The sequence below is a fragment of the Palaemon carinicauda genome, chromosome 10 (genome assembly GCF_036898095.1).
Source record: "Palaemon carinicauda isolate YSFRI2023 chromosome 10, ASM3689809v2, whole genome shotgun sequence".
NCBI lineage: Eukaryota > Metazoa > Arthropoda > Malacostraca > Decapoda > Palaemonidae > Palaemon > Palaemon carinicauda.
Genome location: NC_090734.1, coordinates 158,444,631 through 158,463,246, shown reverse-complemented (window position 1 = coordinate 158,463,246; position 18,616 = coordinate 158,444,631). Strand labels below are relative to the sequence as shown.

Below are 18,616 nucleotides of genomic sequence, written 5' to 3'. Positions count from 1 at the left end.
TTGGCCGTCGGCGTAAGAAGAAGTCCAAGAGAGACCGTTCTCCTCCGGGGTTAGCCTTGAAGGAGGAAGGTTCTCGGGACTCTTCTTCCGCCGCCCAAACCTCCTCCGAAGCTCCCCCTCGTCCGCCTCCTAAGGAGAGTCGGCCGAGTGGGAGCGCAGGCCCTTGTTCTGTTTCCCGACCTTCGGTGGGGGGAGAGGGCGTCGCCTCCCATAGCGAGGCGGTTCCCCCTCCTCCTCCGGGGGAGGTCATTGATAATGCCTTATCCAGTGATGATCTTTTGCAGATTTGGTCGTCCCTGGGGCTTAAGGGCTTGCCCTCCAGGGTTGCTCTTATTGACCTTGTCTCGTTGGGGGCCGCTGTTAAGCAGTCGCCGGCGGTAGCAGAGGTAGACCCTCTGTCTATTGTCGACGTCATGGTGATAGAGGCCTCCGACGTGGCTGGGCCTTCCGCCGCAGGTGCTGTTGCGGGTGATGGTGCTAAAGGCTTTCCTCCTCCTTCCGTACATCCTTCGAAGGGGGAAGTGAGTCCTTCGGTCTCGGCTGCTGCTCAGCTTCCTTCTGAGGGAAGTGCTTTAACGGAGACTCCCCTTCGGAGGACCGATGGTCCCGACGATCTTCCCCGAGGCCGCCTCCGCCGTAAGGCTCACCGTCCGCTACGCCACAAGGGCCTCCCTTCCCCTTACAGGGGGACTAAGAGGAGCCTTTTTGGGTCTTCATCCTCCGGGGGGGACTCTCCTCGTCAGCCTCAACCTACAGCTCCGCCCTCCTTGAACCTCTCTGCAGACCGCTCACCATCTCCTGCCAGATCTTCGCCTTCTGGAGAACTCGTCACCCGACGGGCAACGGTCCCTTCGGGGCTAAGGGATCCTTCCCTTACGCGAGCAGTGCTAGCGCACAAGCGCTCTCCTGATCTTCAGCGCTCTCCTGCTCGTCGACGATCTCCTGCTCGTCGGCTCTCTCCTGATGTTCGCCCCCCTCGCCAGCGCTCTCCTGCTCGTCAGCTCTCTTCCGAGCGTCAGCGCTCATTTGAGGACCATCGCCCTGCGGTCTCTGACCACCCTTTAGTTCCTGCTGAACTCCCTGCTCACCATCTGCCTGGTCCTGTGGCTACGCAACATCGTGCTGCGCGTGTGTCAAAAACACATGTTCGCCAACGCGCCAGCGATCTCCCAGTTCCTGCTCGTGAACGCGCCGCGCCACCTGTCCTTTCACATGACACGCGTCGACCTTCTGCTCGCCAGCGATCTCCAGCTCGCCAGCGATCACCTACGCGCCAGCGATTACCTCCTCGCCAGCGTTCACCTGCTTGCCAGCGCGCACAGGCGATCTTAGCATCGCCTATTCAACAGCGACAGCTAGCGCGCCAACGTTCTCCAACGCTCCTGAAGGAACATGGTTCGCCAGCTTCTAGCTCGCCATCGCGTGATCGCCCGCCTGCGCATGCTGCTCGCCATCGCTCGCAATTGCACGATCGCCCTCCTGCGCATGCTGCTCGCCATCGCTCGCCCCTGCACGATCGCCCTCCTGCGGATGCTGATCACCATCGCACCCCATCACGCGATCGCCCACCTGCGCATGCTGCTCGCCATCGCTCGCCATTACGCGATCGCCCTCCTGCGCATGCTGCTCGCCATCGCTCGCCCCTGAACGATCGCCCTCCTGCGGATGCTGATCACCATCGCACCCCATCACGCGATCATTCACCTGCGCATGCTGCTCGCCATCGCTTACCATTACGCGGTCATTCACCTGCGCGTGCTGCTCACCATCGCACGCCAGTGCGTCGACATACCACATCGCGCCATCGCCAACTTGAGCGACTGCACTCACCAGCTCGTCATCGATCGCCTGTAGATCTACATCGCCAGCGATCTTCCTCACCTACGCGGCAGCGCGTTTCTCGCCGTCGCACCAACGCTTGCGTTCGTCGCCTCGGACACACGTTCATTTACCTGCCCACCCTCGCGCCCACTCGCCTGCGCGGCCGCGCGACCACTCGCCTGTGCGCCCGCGCGATTATCCACCTGCGCGATCGCTCGCCCGCGCTCCCGCGCGACCGCTCGCCTTCGCGCGACCATTCGCCCTCGTGCGACCATCGTTCGCGGCGAATTCCGCAGCCGGTGGTAGCAGCAGGAACGCGTGCTTCTAGACGGCACTCGGGATCACCTCCATCCAAACACAGGTTGGTAGTGCAGGACGAGGAGAGGTTAGTACATCATTCTTCCCCACCTTCTTTTCAGGCAGGTACCGTCGTGTCCACTCCAAAGGATCGCCCGATCCCTTTCCCTTTAGCGAGGATTTCGGACTCTGTGTCCTTGGAGCAGCAGACTTGGTTTGGTCCTCTGGCACGGGCGTTAGTGAGGGTTATGAAACCAGCACTCGCCGGCCAGGGTAACAAACCAACGGCTGTCTCTCCTACGCTGAAGAGAAAGAGAGGAGTGGACTTCGTGGTGACTTCCCCCAGGGCGAAGTTGGTCCCAAGAGGTCGGTCGCGAAGGTCCCTTCTCCTGCACGAGTACTCTCTCCTTCTCCCGCGGACGAGGCCTTTCCGTCCTCGGCACCAGGGGGGGAGACTTCGTTTCATGCAGGAGAATCGTCTCGTGAGGAAGGGCCCCCTCGAACCTCGTTGTTGGGATCCTGTATCCCTCCCAGGAGGGAATCCAAGGATTCCAAGACCGTCCCTAAATCCTCTGCAAGGATTCGTCAGGAACCCACGACTACCCGGGGGAATGTCCACGTATCACCCCAGGAAGAGATTCCTGGGGCAGGAGACTTAGCTGCCAGCCCGCAGGGAGGAGAACAGCAAGAATCCGAACATGCCTTCTGGCAGGTCCTAAGCCTGATAAGGCAACTTAACAGGCTTACGGATCCAGTCATCGCCCCCCGTGAAGGCAAAGACACGATTCTGGATGAAGTGTTTGACGTTCGGAAGGCCCCTAAGACCAGTGCAGCTCTGCCTTGGTCTCGAGGGCTGAAGAGTGCCAGGGCTAGGGCCAACGCTCAGCTCGCACTTCTTGCCTCCTCCAGTCGTTCCACTGCCGGGAACAAACTCATCCCTCCTCCTCGCCTCCAGCAGAGGAGGTATTTCGAGATCCTGGGTGAGCACAACCTCGCTCTTCCTCTCCATCACTCTGTGGAGGAGCTGGCGAAGGGAGTTCCCCTTGAGAAACTTTCTGCCCGGCAGGTGTCGTTCTCGGCGGCAGAGATCCTTAACCACGAGAAGGTCGCTAAGTGTGCCATGCAGGCCACTTTGTGGCTGGACTTCTGCCTAGGATCTCTGGGCATCCTATTGCGATCGGAGGACTTGTCCAAGGAGACCAATAGGAAGGCCCTAGAGACCTTCTTGCTCTCGGGCACCCGCTCCATCGAGTTTTTGGCGCACCAGGTTACCACCCTGTGGGCCAACTCGGTGTTGAAGCGTCGCGATGCTGTGTCCGAGAGATTCCATCCGAAGGTCCCCGCCGTAGATGTGTGTAGGCTCCGACATGCTTCCCTTCTGGGGGAGAGCCTGTTTGAGCCTCAAGACATGGAGCGAACGGCTGAGAGGTGGAGGAAATCCAGCACGGACTCCCTCCTCCACAGGGCCCTTACAACTCGGCCCTGTAAGCCTCCAGCCCCGCCACAACAGCAGCAACAGCCTCGTAAGGCTCCCAAACAGGCACCGGCAGCTAAGAAAGTGGTGTCTAAGCCCCAGCCCTTTCCAGCCAAGGTCAAGAGGGGCGGTAAGTCCTCCAGGGGAGGCAAGACTCCTAGGGGTGGCGGCCGCGGCCGCAAGCCCTAGGGGTGGCAGTCCCCCTGCATGTCCACCTGTGGGGGGATGCCTTCAGCGTTGCATCCGCAGGTGGCAGCAACACGGGGCCGATGCTTGGACGGTCTCTGTGATCGGCCAAGGTTATCGCGTCCCGTTCACAACATCTCAACCTCCCCTGACAGCGAATCCAGTGTCGTTGAGCTCCTATGCCACGGGATCGGCAAAGTGGCTGGCCCTTCGGGCAGAAGTCGAGACCATGCTCGCGAAGGGTGCTCTCCAGGAGGTCGTGGACGGCTCCCCAGGCTTCTTCAGTCGACTCTTTCTTGTAGAGAAGGCTACTGGAGGCTGGAGACCCGTCATCGATCTCTCAGCTCTGAACAGGTTTGTCAAACAAACCCGGTTCAGCATGGAGACATCAGACACGGTCAGACTTGCGGTGAGACCACAAGACTTCATGTGTACACTGGATCTAAAGGACGCGTACTTCCAGATCCCAATCCATCCGTCTTCCAGGAAGTACCTGAGATTCTGCCTAGACAACAAGATCTACCAGTTCAAGGTGCTGTGTTTCGGTTTCTCCACAGCTCCTCAGGTGTTCACCAGAGTGTTCACCCTGATTTCATCTTGGGCGCACAGGAACGGCATTCGTCTCCTTCGTTACCTGGACGATTGGCTGATCCTAGCAGACTCGGAGTCGACCCTTCTTCGGCACCGAGACAGGCTTCTGGATCTTTGCCAGGATCTGGGGATCGTGGTAAACCTCGAGAAGTCCTCTCTGCAGCCGTCCCAACGACTGGTTTATCTAGGCATGCTAATAGACACCAATCTCCACAAAGCCTTTCCATCAGACGACCGGATAGCAAGGCTGAGGAGGGTGGCGGAACCCTTCCTCAGGCGAAAAGAACTCCCCGCCCAATCGTGGTTGCGTCTCTTAGGCCACCTATCCTCCCTGGCCCGTCTGGTTCCAAACAGCCGCCTCAGGATGAGATCCCTTCAATGGCGGCTCAAGTCCCGGTGGAATCAAGGATCAGATTCCCCGGACATTCGGATCCCAATGGGGTTTCTGGAACAGACGGACTTGCGGTGGTGGCTGGCCGACGAGAACCTGCGGAAGGGAGTGAGTCTTCTCGTCCTCCCCCCGGAATTGACTCTGTTTTCGGACGCGTCAAAAGAAGGGTGGGGGCCGCACGTTCTGAACCAGAGGGCCTCAGTCCTTTGGTCAGAATCAGAAAAGTGCCTACACATCAACCTGCTAGAATTGAAGGCCGTCTTTCTGGCTCTTCAGCAGTTCCAACGGTCCCTGGCGGGTCACTCCGTGGGGGTGATGAGCGACAACACCACGGTAGTGGCTTATATCAACAAGCAGGGAGGCACTTTTTCGCAACAGCTATCCCATCTTGCAGTAGAGACTCTGAGGTGGACCGAAACCCACTCGATAACACTATCAGCTCGCTTCATTCCTGGCAAGAGGAATGTGCTCGCCGACAGTCTGAGCAGGGCTTCGCAGATAGTGAGTACCGAGTGGTCTTTGGATCCTCAGATAGCCAACAAAGTCCTGACTTTGTGGGGTTCCCCGACTGTGGACTTGTTCGCGACAGCCTTGAACTTCAAGCTGCCTCTGTACTGCTCACCAGTCCCGGACCCCAAGGCACTCTGGCAAGATGCTTTCCAGCAATGGTGGGACAACATCGACGTGTACGCCTTCCCACCGTTCTGTCTGATGAGAAGGGTGCTCAACAGGACCAGACTATCGGTCAACTGTTCCATGACTCTGGTAGCTCCGCTATGGCATCACGCGGAATGGTTTCCGGACCTCCTGCAACTCCTGACGGAACTCCGAAGGGAGCTTCCTCCACGACACGAGCTTCTCAGACAACCCCACTCCGGCGTCCCTCACAGGGCCGTAGCCTCGCTTCGGCTTCACGCCTGGAGACTATCCAGCGTCTCCTCGCGGAGAGAATGTCTCGGCACCTGCGAAGGTCCTCTGAGGGAGTCTACCAAGCAAAGTGGAGAGTCTTTTGTGGTTGGTGTCGTGGAAGGGGTATCTCTCCACTCGATGCCACTATTCCAGCAATAGCGGACTTCCTCGTGTATCTGCGAGAAGAAATGCGCCTTTCTGTCTCGGCAGTGAAAGGCTATCGCTCAGCCTTAAGCTTGGCCTTCAGATTGAAGGGCGTGGATATTTCTTCATCGCTAGAACTCTCTTTACTCATACGTAGCTATGAGCTTACCTGCCCCCAGTCGGAAGTGAGACCCCCTCCTTGGAACGTGGTTCGAGTCCTCAGGTCTCTTAAGAGACCCGTTCGAGCCATTACGCCAGGCCTCCGATCGCCACCTGTCTTGGAAGACGGCTTTCCTACTCGCCTTGGCTTTGGCCAAGCGAGTTAGTGAACTTCATGGTCTCTCGTACGACATCGCCCATTCAAGGGGATGGGGGGAGGTAACGTTCAGGTTCGTCCCTGAGTTTGTGGCCAAGACTCAGAATCCTGGACTGCAGGATCCTCGGTTCGACTCTTTCAGGATCGCGAGTCTCCGTTCTGTAACAACCGACCCAGACCAGCTGCTACTATGCCCAGTGAGGTGTCTGAGGCACTACTTGAAGAGAACGGCTGCAGTCCGTCCTCATGTGCGAGCTTTGTTTGTGAGCACAGGCAGGACAAAGAGGAGGGTCACCAGGAACACCATCTCAGCTTGGATTCGAAGGGTTATCCACCATGCCCTGAATCCTGACCCTCCTCCGTCACGTCGCCCTCGGGCCCACGATGTCAGGGGTATTGCTACATCCCTGGCCTTCAAGAGAAACTTCTCTGTGACGCAGGTACTTCAAGCTGGGGTCTGGAAGCGTCAAACGACCTTCACAGCCCACTACCTGCAAGACGTGACCCACAGGAGCCTCGATACGTTTTCTATCGGCCCTGTGGTGGCTGCACAACAGCTGGTCTAACCTCAGCCTCCTTTTTGGACAAGTAGCAGTAGGTTGAGGGCGTTGTTACCCGGTCTTAGTCTTCGTGAATGAAAGAGTATGTCTGACCCTTACTTCTTTCTTCATTCTCCCCTCTCTTGGGGAAGCAGCATCCTGGTCCTCGCATAGCTGACCTCGACCTCTGCAGGTAACCCATGCTTCTTTGTGCTCCTAGTATTAAGCTTAATACTGTTGCGTCTCCCATACCCTGACGAGGTGGTATGGGGAACGTCCTATCCTACAATTCCTATCTGAAGGTCTCAAGGTCAACTTCATAGGACGAGTCACACTCTCCTCCTCACACTGCTTATGTAGGCCACTCGTTCCTAGCGATGCTAGGAACTTGTGAGGTACAGGGGCTCCCTCTCTCTAGTGCTGCTCACTGAGGGATCGAGCCCCCGGGCAAGCCGAAGTCAGTAAGGCTGGGGACTTGCCACCCTTCCTAAGGAGTAAGTCACCCTCTGTAAATAGCGTGGTTTGTATTTCGGTTACGGAACAAATGACAAATTCGAAGATAATTTGTATTTTTCCTAACCATACAAACCTTAGCTATTTACACATATGTGCCCGCCATCCCTGACCCCAAGTCAAGTCCTACCTCTAAGTGAAGTGAAGCAAGTCACCGGTGTGTGGAGGGGGGAGGGGTAACAAGCTACCCTTCCCCACCCCCCGCTAACTAGCGCGGGGGTAATTAACCCTCGTTAAAACTATTGGCTCGTCATTTCAGCTGTGCTAAAAGGTAAACCCTCTGTAAATAGCTAAGGTTTGTATGGTTAGGAAAAATACAAATTATCTTCGAATTTGTCATATTTACATTTTTTTGCACATTTTTGATAATTTTATGAGAAACTTCAGGCATTTTCCAAAAGAATGAGACCAACCTGTCTTCTCTATGACGAAAATTAAGGCTTGAAAAAAAAAAAAACGCCTGGGTGTTAAGGGTTGGAAAGTTCCAAATAGCATTGGGGGCAAAAGGGTTAAATGAATTATGACAGACACTATATCTACAGTTATATTACAAATCAGATGAGATTTTCTCTGCCCTCTTATCTAAGGTTGGTCAAACCCAGTGTCAGATGTTTCAACAACCATCTCTGTTACTGGTTTTGTTATGTCTGGTTTCTTGTAAATTTCTTTCATAAGTTAAGATATGCTATTTTTATCTTTCTCTTTTTCTTTTTCCATATTCTTCTGCTCTACTATTTTATGTTGACTTTTGGTTTTTAAAATGATGCTAAGTAAACAGAATTATTCTCCATTCAGATGATTATAGGTGATTGAAATATTTAATCCCATTTATCCAAGAATAATCTAGTCCTTTCCATATATTCAGATAATATAAGATTGAGAATGTTAAAACTTAACATTTAGGGCACTAGCCATCCGTTGAGATACCACCACCAGAGAGTTATGGGGTCCTTTGACTGGCCAGACAGTACTACATTGGACCCATCTCTCTGGTTACGGTTCATTTTTCATTTGCCTACACGTACACCAAATAGTGTAGCCTATTCCTTACAGATTTTCCTCTGTCCCCATACACCTGACAATTTTCCTCTTGGTAAGGGTAGAAGAGAGACTTTAGCTATTGTAAGTAGAGTTTCTAGGAGAAGGACACTCCAAAATCAAACCATTGTTCTCTAGTCTTGGGTAGTGCAATAGCCTCCGTACCATGGTCTTCCACTGTTTTGGGTTAGAGTTCTCTTCCTTGAGGGTACACTCGGGTACTCTATTGTATCTTATTTCTCTTACTCTTGTTTTTGTAAAAGTTTTTAGTTTATATAGAAAATATTTATTTAGGTGCCGTTGCTGCTCTTAAAATATTTTTCCTTGTTTCCTTTCCTCACTGGGCTATTTTCCCTGTTGGGCCCCCTGGCTTATAGCATCCTGCTTTTCCAACTAGGGTTATAGTTTAGCAATCTGTTGTGATAATAGTACATTGCATTAATACTATTTCTCAAGAGTATTTCTCAAGGGAATATGTTTTTATGCAGACCTGATATATCTGTCACGCTGGTTTTCTTTTCTTATAGCATTTTCAGTGTGTTGAATTGTCCTCGGTAAAGTTTTTCTTATTTGTAGATTGTTTGGGCTAAGAGGTCTTCATTAAACACTCTCTCTCTCTCTCTCTCTCTCTCTCTCTCTCTCTCTCTCTCTCTCTCTCCTCTCCTCTCTCTCTTCTCTCTCTCTCTCTCCTCTCTCCTCTCTCTCTCTCTCTCTCTCTCTCCTCTCTCTCTCTCTCCTCCTCTCTCCTCTCTCTCTCTCTCTCCTCTCTCTCTCTCTCTCTCTCTCTCTCTCTCTCTCTCTCTCTCTCTCTCTCCTCTCTCTCTCTCTCTCTCTCTCTCTCTCTCTCTCTCTCTCTCTCTCTCTCTCTCTCTCTCTTTTTTTTTCTGGTAAATCTAAGATGATTCTCAGTTATTAAGGAACTTGACTGTCCTCACATACAAAAATTTCCTTTAAAAAAAAATCACTTTTATATCACTCACTGCTTGGTATTTATTAATTTTGTTTTTAAATCTTTTTAAAATCCAATAGGAAATGCGCAATTTGCTATTCCGGAAACGCATACGTTAACAATTTTGGTTTCTGAAGGTCATATTAGTAATAAAAGATTTTGTAATACAACCCTGATGTGCCATTATTTTGATACTCTATTCATGTACTTTCCTGAAAAGTAGGTCTTCAGGAAAAATATCAGGGAAACTGTGAATAGACGTAAACTTCAAATTAAGTGGAAGAGTGAAGCTTGGTCAAGAGAACACATTCATCCCTCTAATGAGAAAAGAGAGGATTTTGTATTGGAAGGAAGAAAAGCAAGGCAATTTAGACAAGACTACAGAAATTTGCGTAACCGAAATAGGTCTCTTGTATGTACGGCCTGGTGTTCTTAAGGTTTGGCAAGCGGTGGAGGCTAAGTGTGGATTTTCGTGACTACGGGATAGCTTTTCTGAGTAATTTCGCTAGGTGTTGAAAAATGCGTGTGAGAAGCAAGATGTTAGTTTGGTAATGTGTTTGTATACTCAGCCGTGCGGCATTATTATTTTCATTTTCAAAATTTGTCACAACACTGCATACACATAGCAATACTTCAGATTATTGTTTGCCATTAGATGTTGATTGCATTGCATAAGGATATTATATTACCTTTAGTTTCACCTTCACTTTCATGCAGGCTTGTACCATTGTTAAATATTATGATGAATTTATATAAACTTATGCTGAATTGGTTTTGCATGTTAGAGAAAAAAAAAAGGAAATTCATTTGTTTTAATTAGTTATGCATAGTATTGATCATTCTTAATTATCCGTGGAAAGTTTCATACATTAATAACTTTCAGTTCACTTAGAATAACAAACTGAAAGGAAGGAGAAGTTAAATCCAGAAGACTCCAAGCACCGGAGTGATTGGATAGTAGAATCAATCTTCCGTATTGCTTTTCTTGTGATGTGTGATGCACACTGTAGACAATGCACACAAAATGATTGCCCTGTTATAAGGTCCAAGGACAAGGACATGATGATTTGTACTGGTTCTTATATTTTTTATAAGCATTCTTATTTGGAAAATACTGATGTGTTGGGATTTCACGTTTGCTAGCACCATTTCAGCATACTGTGTTTTAGATAGTGTAGTAATATTTACACAATAAGCCTTTTCCATCACTTTGCACAAAAAGAATTTGAACATTCAGTGGACAATGAAACAGTTGGTAAATCACCTATGGTTAAAATTAGAATGGTTTTGCAGAAGATTGATTTAACCTGTCAAGTTGCCACATTTTGATAGTTAAGTACGAAGTTCAAAATCTTGTTAGTCAATCCAAACATCTTCCAAATCTTGCTTATAATAAAAAGAAGTTGCAAATCACTAAACTGTTTGGCACTTAGCCTTTAAGGAAATATTTTGATAGTCACCTTTAGATCAAAGTAGAGATCTCCCCCACTTGCAGGTAGCCTACAAACTGTAACCGGCTTAGCTTAGCTTTTCCAATGTATCCATTATTTTATACCCCCCAACATGAAAGCAGTTGTAACATTAAATCTGCTAAGGATGATGACCAGTATTACATACATACATACATACAGATACCAAGGCACTTCCCCCAATTTTGGGGGAAGTCGACATCAAACAAATGACAATAAAGAGACCTTTCCTGTCTCCGTTCCTCCCAGCCTGACAAGGGACTCAACCAAGTTCGGCTGGTACTGCTAGGGTGCCAGAGCCCAACCTCCCCTGTTATCCACCACAGATGAAGCTTCATAACGCTGAATCCCCTAGTATTACAATCTAGGTATTTAACTGAAACTCGGCAAGATCATCACAGCGAATTATCATGATTTTTGTCTGAAGGTTGTGGGCCAGTGCACAGTAAATAGTGTGTGGTATTGTAGAATTGGATTGAATTTATGTATGCCTACTTTTTCGGTTAAGTTTTGAGCACTGTTTGAACTTTGTTGTTACATTTTCTCCTATTTATTTTACAGGTTGCTAGTGATTCTAGTAGGGACTTGTGTGTGTTTCCTGTCTTTAAAATTTACACTAATGGTATTTTCACTTTAGAGTGAATTGCTTTTTGTTATTTTTCTCTTATTAACCCTTTTACCCCCAGGCTATTTGGAACTTTCCAACCCTTAACCTCCAGGTGTTTTTTTTTTCCAAGCACATTTTGCAATATATGTTTTTTAAATTGCTCTAACAGCCTTAATTTTCGTCATAGAGAGGTCAGGTTGGTCTCATTCTTTTGGAAAATGCCTGAAGTTTCTCATAAAGTTATCAAAAATATGCAAAAAAAAATTTAAATAGCAGTTCTTTGCAAGGACGTACCAGTACGTCCATGAGGGTAAAGGGGTGAGTTTTGTGAAATGTACCAGTACTTTCATTGGGGGTAAAAGGATTAATTATGGTATTTGAGTAATCCTATTAGCTATAATGTTTAAAAAAGTTCAGGGTTGCAGCAAATGTTTTTTTGTTAAACAGGCTGACAGAAGTCTCTTTTTATGATTTCTATATGAAAGATCTGTTTTAATGTTATTAATGTGCTTAAAATATTTTAATGGTTCATTACTTTTCTAGTAGTTTATTTATTTCCTTTCCTCACTGGCCTATTTTTTTCCTGTTGGAGCCCTTGGGCTTATAGCATCCTGCTTTCCCAACTAGGGTTGTAGCTTCATCTCCTCTTCCTACGTCTATTTATGCAAAGGGCCTCGGTTAGATTCCACCAGTCGTCTCTATCTTGAGCTTTTAATTCAATACTTCTCCATTCTTCATCTCCGACTTCGCGTGTCATAGTCCTCAGACATGTAGGCCTGGGTCTTCCAACTCTTCTGGTGCCTTGTGGAGCCCAGCTGAACATTTGGTGAGCTAATCTCTCTTGGGGAGTGCAAAGAGCATGGCCAAACCATCTCCATCTACCCCTCATCATGATCTCATCCACGCATGGCACTCGAGTAATCTCTTATAGTTTCATCTCTAATCCTGTCCTGCCATTTAACTCCCAATATCCTTCTGAGGGCTTTGTTGTACCTTACATAGTAATAATAATAATAATAATAATAATAAAAACAAAAAGACAAATCCATTGATTTATTTGCTTGATGGTCCCCAAGCTCATTTCATATAAAGAACCACAGCTTTTACATCCAAATAACAAATTTGTGACTGCATATTTCATTTTTGACCGTCTGCATTTTGGTAACACCTTGTCTATTTAAGATGAAGTGGTTGATTACTTCTTTAAGACCAACATTGCTCCTATAAGTGTTGTAATCAGAGTCAAACATTTTAAACTTAATAATGATGTGTAATTGCTTTACATTATTATTGTGGTTAATCCTGAAGTTTGAAACGTTTATGGACGAGTTGATAGATATTTTTATTGTGATTTTTATCGGAAATTTATTATCTGAATGGCATATCAATCAATGTTGATAGATATTATGTACGAGAGAGTTTCAACCACTTGAAGAATTGACTGATTAATAGGTCTTATTGACCTTCTAAGTAGTTTTTTCGTCACCTTTTTTAAACACTTTTTCATCTTAATAGGTATTCATTGTTGCATAGTTTTTTAACTTCTATGTTATGTTTCTTATAGTCTTTTAGTTAATTAAAATCCCATCCCAATTTTGTTATCACTAAGCGATGAAATTTGATTTTTGATGAGATTTTTCATCAAGTCTTTATGAGAAAGTTCAATATATGGTTGAAGGAGATAATTTGCTGATGAATTGACAAATATTTGTTAGCTATTGATATTTTGATTGTTTACGCTAAATGTCCCTAGTTACTGCATTGTAATTATTCAGAGGCCACTTACCTCTTGGTAAGGGTAAAAGAGACTCTTTAGCTATGGTCAGCAACTCTTCTAGGAGAAGGACACTCCAAAATTAAACCCTTGTTCTCTAGTCTTGGGTAGTGTCATAGTTTCGGTACCATGGTCTTCCACTGTCTTGGGTTAGAGATCTCTTGCTTGAGGGTACACTTGGGGCACACTATTCTATCTCATTTCTCTTCCTTTTGTTTTTTACATTTTTTTATAGTTTATGTAGGAAATATTTTTTTGAATATTGATACTCTTCTTGAAATATTTTATTTTTCCTTGTTTCCCTTCCTCAATGATATTTTACCTGTTGGAGCCCCTGGGCTTATAGCATCCTGCGTTTCCAACTAGGGATGTAGCTTAGTAATACATGCATACATACATACATACATATACCAAGGCACTTCCCCCAATGTTGGGGGGTAGCCTACATCAAACAAATGAAACAAAAAAGGGGACCTCTCCTCTCTACGTTCCTCCCAGCCTGACAAGGGACTCAACCGAGTTCGGCTGGTACTGCTATGGTGCCACAGCCCACCCTCCCCCATTATCCACCACAGATGAAGCTTCATAACGTTGAATCCCCTACTGCTGCTACCTCCACTGTCATCCAAGTCACAGGAGGAAGCAGCAGGTCCTACCGGAACTGCGTCACAATCGCTCGCCATTAATAATAATAATAAAAACAGCCAAATGCAGCATTCTAATTACCGTACTTTGTAAAGATATGCTATGAACGTAGATGGCCTTTTCTGATAAAAGAGTTTTCATAGTTAACCTGTTTAAGAATGTGGAAAGATCTTATGGAAAGCCATTGAAGTTTTTAGTATAGTAATCTTTTGGTATTGTGAAAGTTCCTGTGGACTTTATTCAAAGTTTCAAATGTTTTCTTTTAATTGTTTTAAAGTTATGGGAACCTGTTTAACATTTTGGCATATTATTTGGAAATAAATGAAAAACATGTACAGTATTAGACTAAAATTGGGCTAACTCTGAGAAATGTAAGAAGTTATAGAGGTGCAGATATTGGTAGTGATCACCAGCTCCTCATTACCACACTGAAATTAAAACTGAAAACACCCAACAGAAATGTAGATATTGCAATTGTAGTACTGTTTAGAATATGTATAATATTTTAGTGTATTCTTGGCACTTTAATTTGGAAAACCTTCAAAATTTAGCATATACAGTAAAACAACATAGTAAACTGAAACCTTTATTACAGGTGAAGATAGAGGAGTTGAAGACGAAGAGAGAAGAAGCAGAAAAAATTAAGTCGGAAAAGGAAGAGATTAAGAAAATAGCAGAGGAGCCAGAAAAGCAAGCCCTTGAGCAATACAATGCTATAGAAGCTGAAAAAAAAGCGCAGAAAGAAGCGGAACAGAAGGCCAAAGATGAAGCAGAAGCCAGAGAGGCCTTCACCCATCTAGACAACGATGGCGACGGATTGTTAACCGTAGCCGAGTTACAGTCTCGTCAGACTTTCGACACCAACAGAGACGGCGAGGTTTCCGAAGAGGAGGCCAAGGTTAGTGTTCCTGCTGCTTTTGAATGGATGATGTTATATGTTTAGCAGAAAGAGATAGAAAAATATAATTATTATGATAGAGGATAACCAAGTAAAGTTCTTTAAGACATACAGTACAATACTCTGTAGTGTGGAAGCACTCAAGGAAACAATATCCACATGTGGACCTCGACTTTGGACCAAGTTGTTGGTTGGTACTTGAAGGTTTTATATAATGCTAAACCACCATAAAAATGTTTATAGGGAAAGTGAAAGGAAAATCAAGGGTAATGATTGACCTTTTACCTTTTTGCATAAAGATATAGGGAAAATGATAATAGAATCTAGGGTAATGATTAACTCTGTAGCTTTATGCATAAAGATATTGGTAGGGAAAGTGAAAGGAAAATCAAGGCTAATGATTGACCTTGTACCTTTTTGCATTAAGATATTGATAGGGAAAATGAAAATAGAATCAAGGGTAATAATTAACTTTGTAGCTTCTTGCATAAAGATATTGATAGGGAAAGTGAAAGTAAAATCAAGGGTAATGGTAGACTACAGTCTATAGTTGATGATGCTCACTACCTTCAAATACCTTGCATTTTTAAATGATAGTCTACAAATAGATCTTGTATATTCTTTTAAATTTATGAAAATATCTTTGCAGTTTTATTTAAAACTAGAGGAGAGCATGGACTTGGATTCATTCATCACCTCGGGATGGCAGATGGTGCGGCCTGTTTATAAATATGATCGCAGAATGTTTGTTCCCCCAACCCAGGAGCCCCCTTCGGACGGTCTCGAACCACCTCCGATAGAATTGGAAGAGGTACGTATATCGTCAAAGTTTGTTGATGCTCCAGGTAGATAATATGCATTATAGTATACATTGATGTAAAGAATAACTCTTTTATACGATTTAGGTTCGTTTGTATTTTACCTGTAGTGTATTTGTGGTTATACAAATTATATTGTGATTTTCTATATCAATACATACTGTGGTGGCCTATTGGAAACATCCTTACCTGGCGATCTGCCAGACTATTGTTCAAGCCCCGTTCAAGCTCAATAGTATCTTGTAGTGTCTTCAACCTAACCATCCTTGTGAGCTAAGGAGGGGGGGGTGTTTGAGGGATCCTGTAGGTCTACCTGCTTAGTCATCTGCAGCCATTGCCTTTCCCTCCTTGGTCCTAGCTTGGGTAGAGAGGGGCTTGGTGCTGATCATATATTATATATATATATAAAATTAGTTTCTAGGAAATTGCCCTGCAAGGTTATTGTCACTGTCCATTGCCTCTGCCATTCATGAATGACCTTAAACCTAAAATACCTGGGATGAAAAGTTTTCAACTTACGGATATTGAAAATAAGAACTTGCATGAAATCAATCCATACTAAAAACAAATTGATTGGATTTTTAAAAGTAATTTATTTTGTACAAATATCCATATGAATTCTTGACACATGTAAGCTACTTCACTACCTGTAGCAAAATCAGCTGACTGAAAACATTAGACAGTATGGTGGCTGAAGATAATTATGTTGGACTTGAGAACTTTTCAACTGGGAACCCACTCTTGAAATGCATCTCTTGCATATCTAGGAGACTCACTATATGTAGATGGTGTTGTATTTACAATGCTCATAAGTTTGTCTCGTTTTATAGTTTTATCAATTTCCCGTAGGATGCCGAGGCACCTGGAGATGAAGATACTGAATTAGAACACTTGGACCCTGAGTTGGATCCGGAGGTAGGTCTTAGTATTTTAATGTTATTTAGTCTTGATCCCGTTATGGTTGTTTCTTTTTATTAAATATTTGTTTAAACACCAGTAAGGTTTATTTTACGTTTTCAATGTTTTCTAGGTCCATATGGACATTTTATTCTTATGAATGAGTTGGTGTTTGGTGTGGTTTGAAGAAGGCACTGGAAAGGAGGAAACTAAGATTAAAATTTGGTTGATAAAGTCTTCCTAGTTAGATATTGGTAACATTAGATTTAAACTCAATTGATACTTGATACTTTATATGGGAATAGTATTGCTAGGTACTACTTTGTAGTTACCTCATTAGAAAATTATCGTTCATTTTGATTGCAGGATTATTTCTACGTAACCTGGCATTCATGTTACTTTTCTCTTGAAGCTGGTTAAGTGTTGACTTTCACCCTTAAGCTAAAAATTTCCTGTTTTCTTTCCTTATAATTACCCTGTCATTGGAGTGTAGTACCGGGATCAATAGCGTTGTATGATAATCCGACCGTGTGGGTAGATTATATCCCTTTGTCTTTCAGATTGTGAATATGTTTTTTCAATATTAATCTTACCCGATGATCATGTAGCTGTCAACTCTGTTGCCTGACAGAAAAATCTAAGGTCGGGATACGCCAGCGATCGCTATACAGGTGGGGGTGTACAACAACAGCGCCATCTGTCGAGTAGGTACTCAGGTACTTCTTGTCAACAAGAACTCAATTTTTCCTCTGTCGTGCCACCGGCAAGACCTACTTGGATACGCTGTTGTTTCTGGAGTTGTTTTCACGCATTTGGTGATGTATTCGCTCTAGATTTTAGCTTTTGCTATTCAGGAACTATTATCATTAGCTTATCAAGCTTTTTGATTAGATTTGGATTAATTGTTGATGAACTTTGCTAGATTTTGGATTCCCCCCTTTGGCTAATTCAAGAATTCAAGATGTCTGACCATTCTCAAGTCCCTAAGTACAGGCAGTGTAGCGCTAGGGACTGTTCTAGGCGTCTTCCGAAGGCCTCTATAGATCCTCACACCGTTTTTTCCAATTGTAGGGGTAAATCCTGTCAATTGGAAGATCGATGTGAGGAATGCGCTGGGCTTTCGGAATTCGATTTTAATGAATTCCTAAAGAATGCACGTAGGCTAGAGAAGGATAGGATCAGGAGGAGTTCTTCTCGCTCGTTTGATTTTTCCTCTCCCCATGCCCCTCAACCTATTCCTTCCCCTGTATTGGTGACTCCCGACCCTGCTACTAGTGCTCAACCCTCCATGGCGGACATGATGCGTGCCATTCAGGCTCTTGGTGACAGAGTGGAGTCATTAGCTAATGACCGGAATCAACTTTTGGCCGATGTCAAAGAGTTGAAAGCGAAAAGTGCAGTGGGAAGTGTAGTGAGTGCAAGTGCGGTGAGAAGTGTCAGTGTCAGTGTTGCGCATGAGGGTGCATCTGTTCGTGCCAGTCGTCCTCCCAGTCCGGGACCTCTTGCAAGCTCCCAAGCCCAGGGGAGAAGCAATGTCGAAGGACCAAAGGGTTCGACAGGCCTTGATCAGCGTACGGATGTACCCTCAGTGGTTGCGGACGTATGTGTCAGAGATCGTCCCATCCACAAACAGACGAGTGAGCCCATTCATTCCTCGTCTGTGGAAGAAGTTTCTAGGAAGAAACGTTGGACCAAGGTCTCACGACCTCTCAAGCGCAAGGTCCCTTCCGAGCGAGTCCAACGGCCCAGGTGTAGCCACTGGGTCAGTTCGGACTCGCCGCAGTCTTCCGAAGACTGCACACCTCCCAAGAGAGGTAGAGTGGTTCCGCAGCAGGCAATCACTCCGTCTGTTGCCGCACCAACCACGGTAAACCCTAAGTGGTCCATGCTGCAGACTATGCAGTCTCAGCTTGCTTCCTTCATGCAGGAGTATCGTGCTGAGAAGGTTGACACTGCACCTGTTAACCTACAACCTGCCACGGTTGTGCGCTCAGCAGATACTGCGGCTGCCTGCTCCCACACTCCACCTGTGAGAGCTCCACCACCGGTGCGCAGTCGACCCTGCCAGACGCATGTTCATGCGGCACCCTCCGTTGACATGCGTGAGCTACCGCATCAGCAGTGGGAAGGTGCTGTCAAGCTGCCGTGTTTTGACGCAATGCGGCAGTCTCCGCAACCCACGGCAGTCCCTCCCACGCACCAGCACTCCGCTTTTGTTGTTGCCAGCTCGCAGACTGACCAGCAGCGGCATGATGTTGGATCCAGTGCAGCTACGCATGCACCCGTGCTGCCGGATTCAGCCGTTCAGCTTTCTGCTCCACCTTTGCCACTTCCTCCTCA

The 18,616-nt window shown here is 46.2% G+C and overlaps 1 protein-coding gene across 1 annotated transcript in view; it reads left to right on the top strand.

The window, feature by feature from the left end:
* The window catches only part of LOC137648911 (glucosidase 2 subunit beta-like), a 110,469-nt gene that overhangs the window by 24,992 nt on the left and 66,861 nt on the right, over nt 1-18,616 (top strand). The window contains exons 4-6 of the mRNA XM_068382098.1: nt 14,259-14,561; nt 15,211-15,372; nt 16,229-16,294. Of these exons, the coding sequence (XP_068238199.1) occupies nt 14,259-14,561; nt 15,211-15,372; nt 16,229-16,294 (531 nt within the window). The remainder of the gene's footprint in view (nt 1-14,258; nt 14,562-15,210; nt 15,373-16,228; nt 16,295-18,616) is intronic.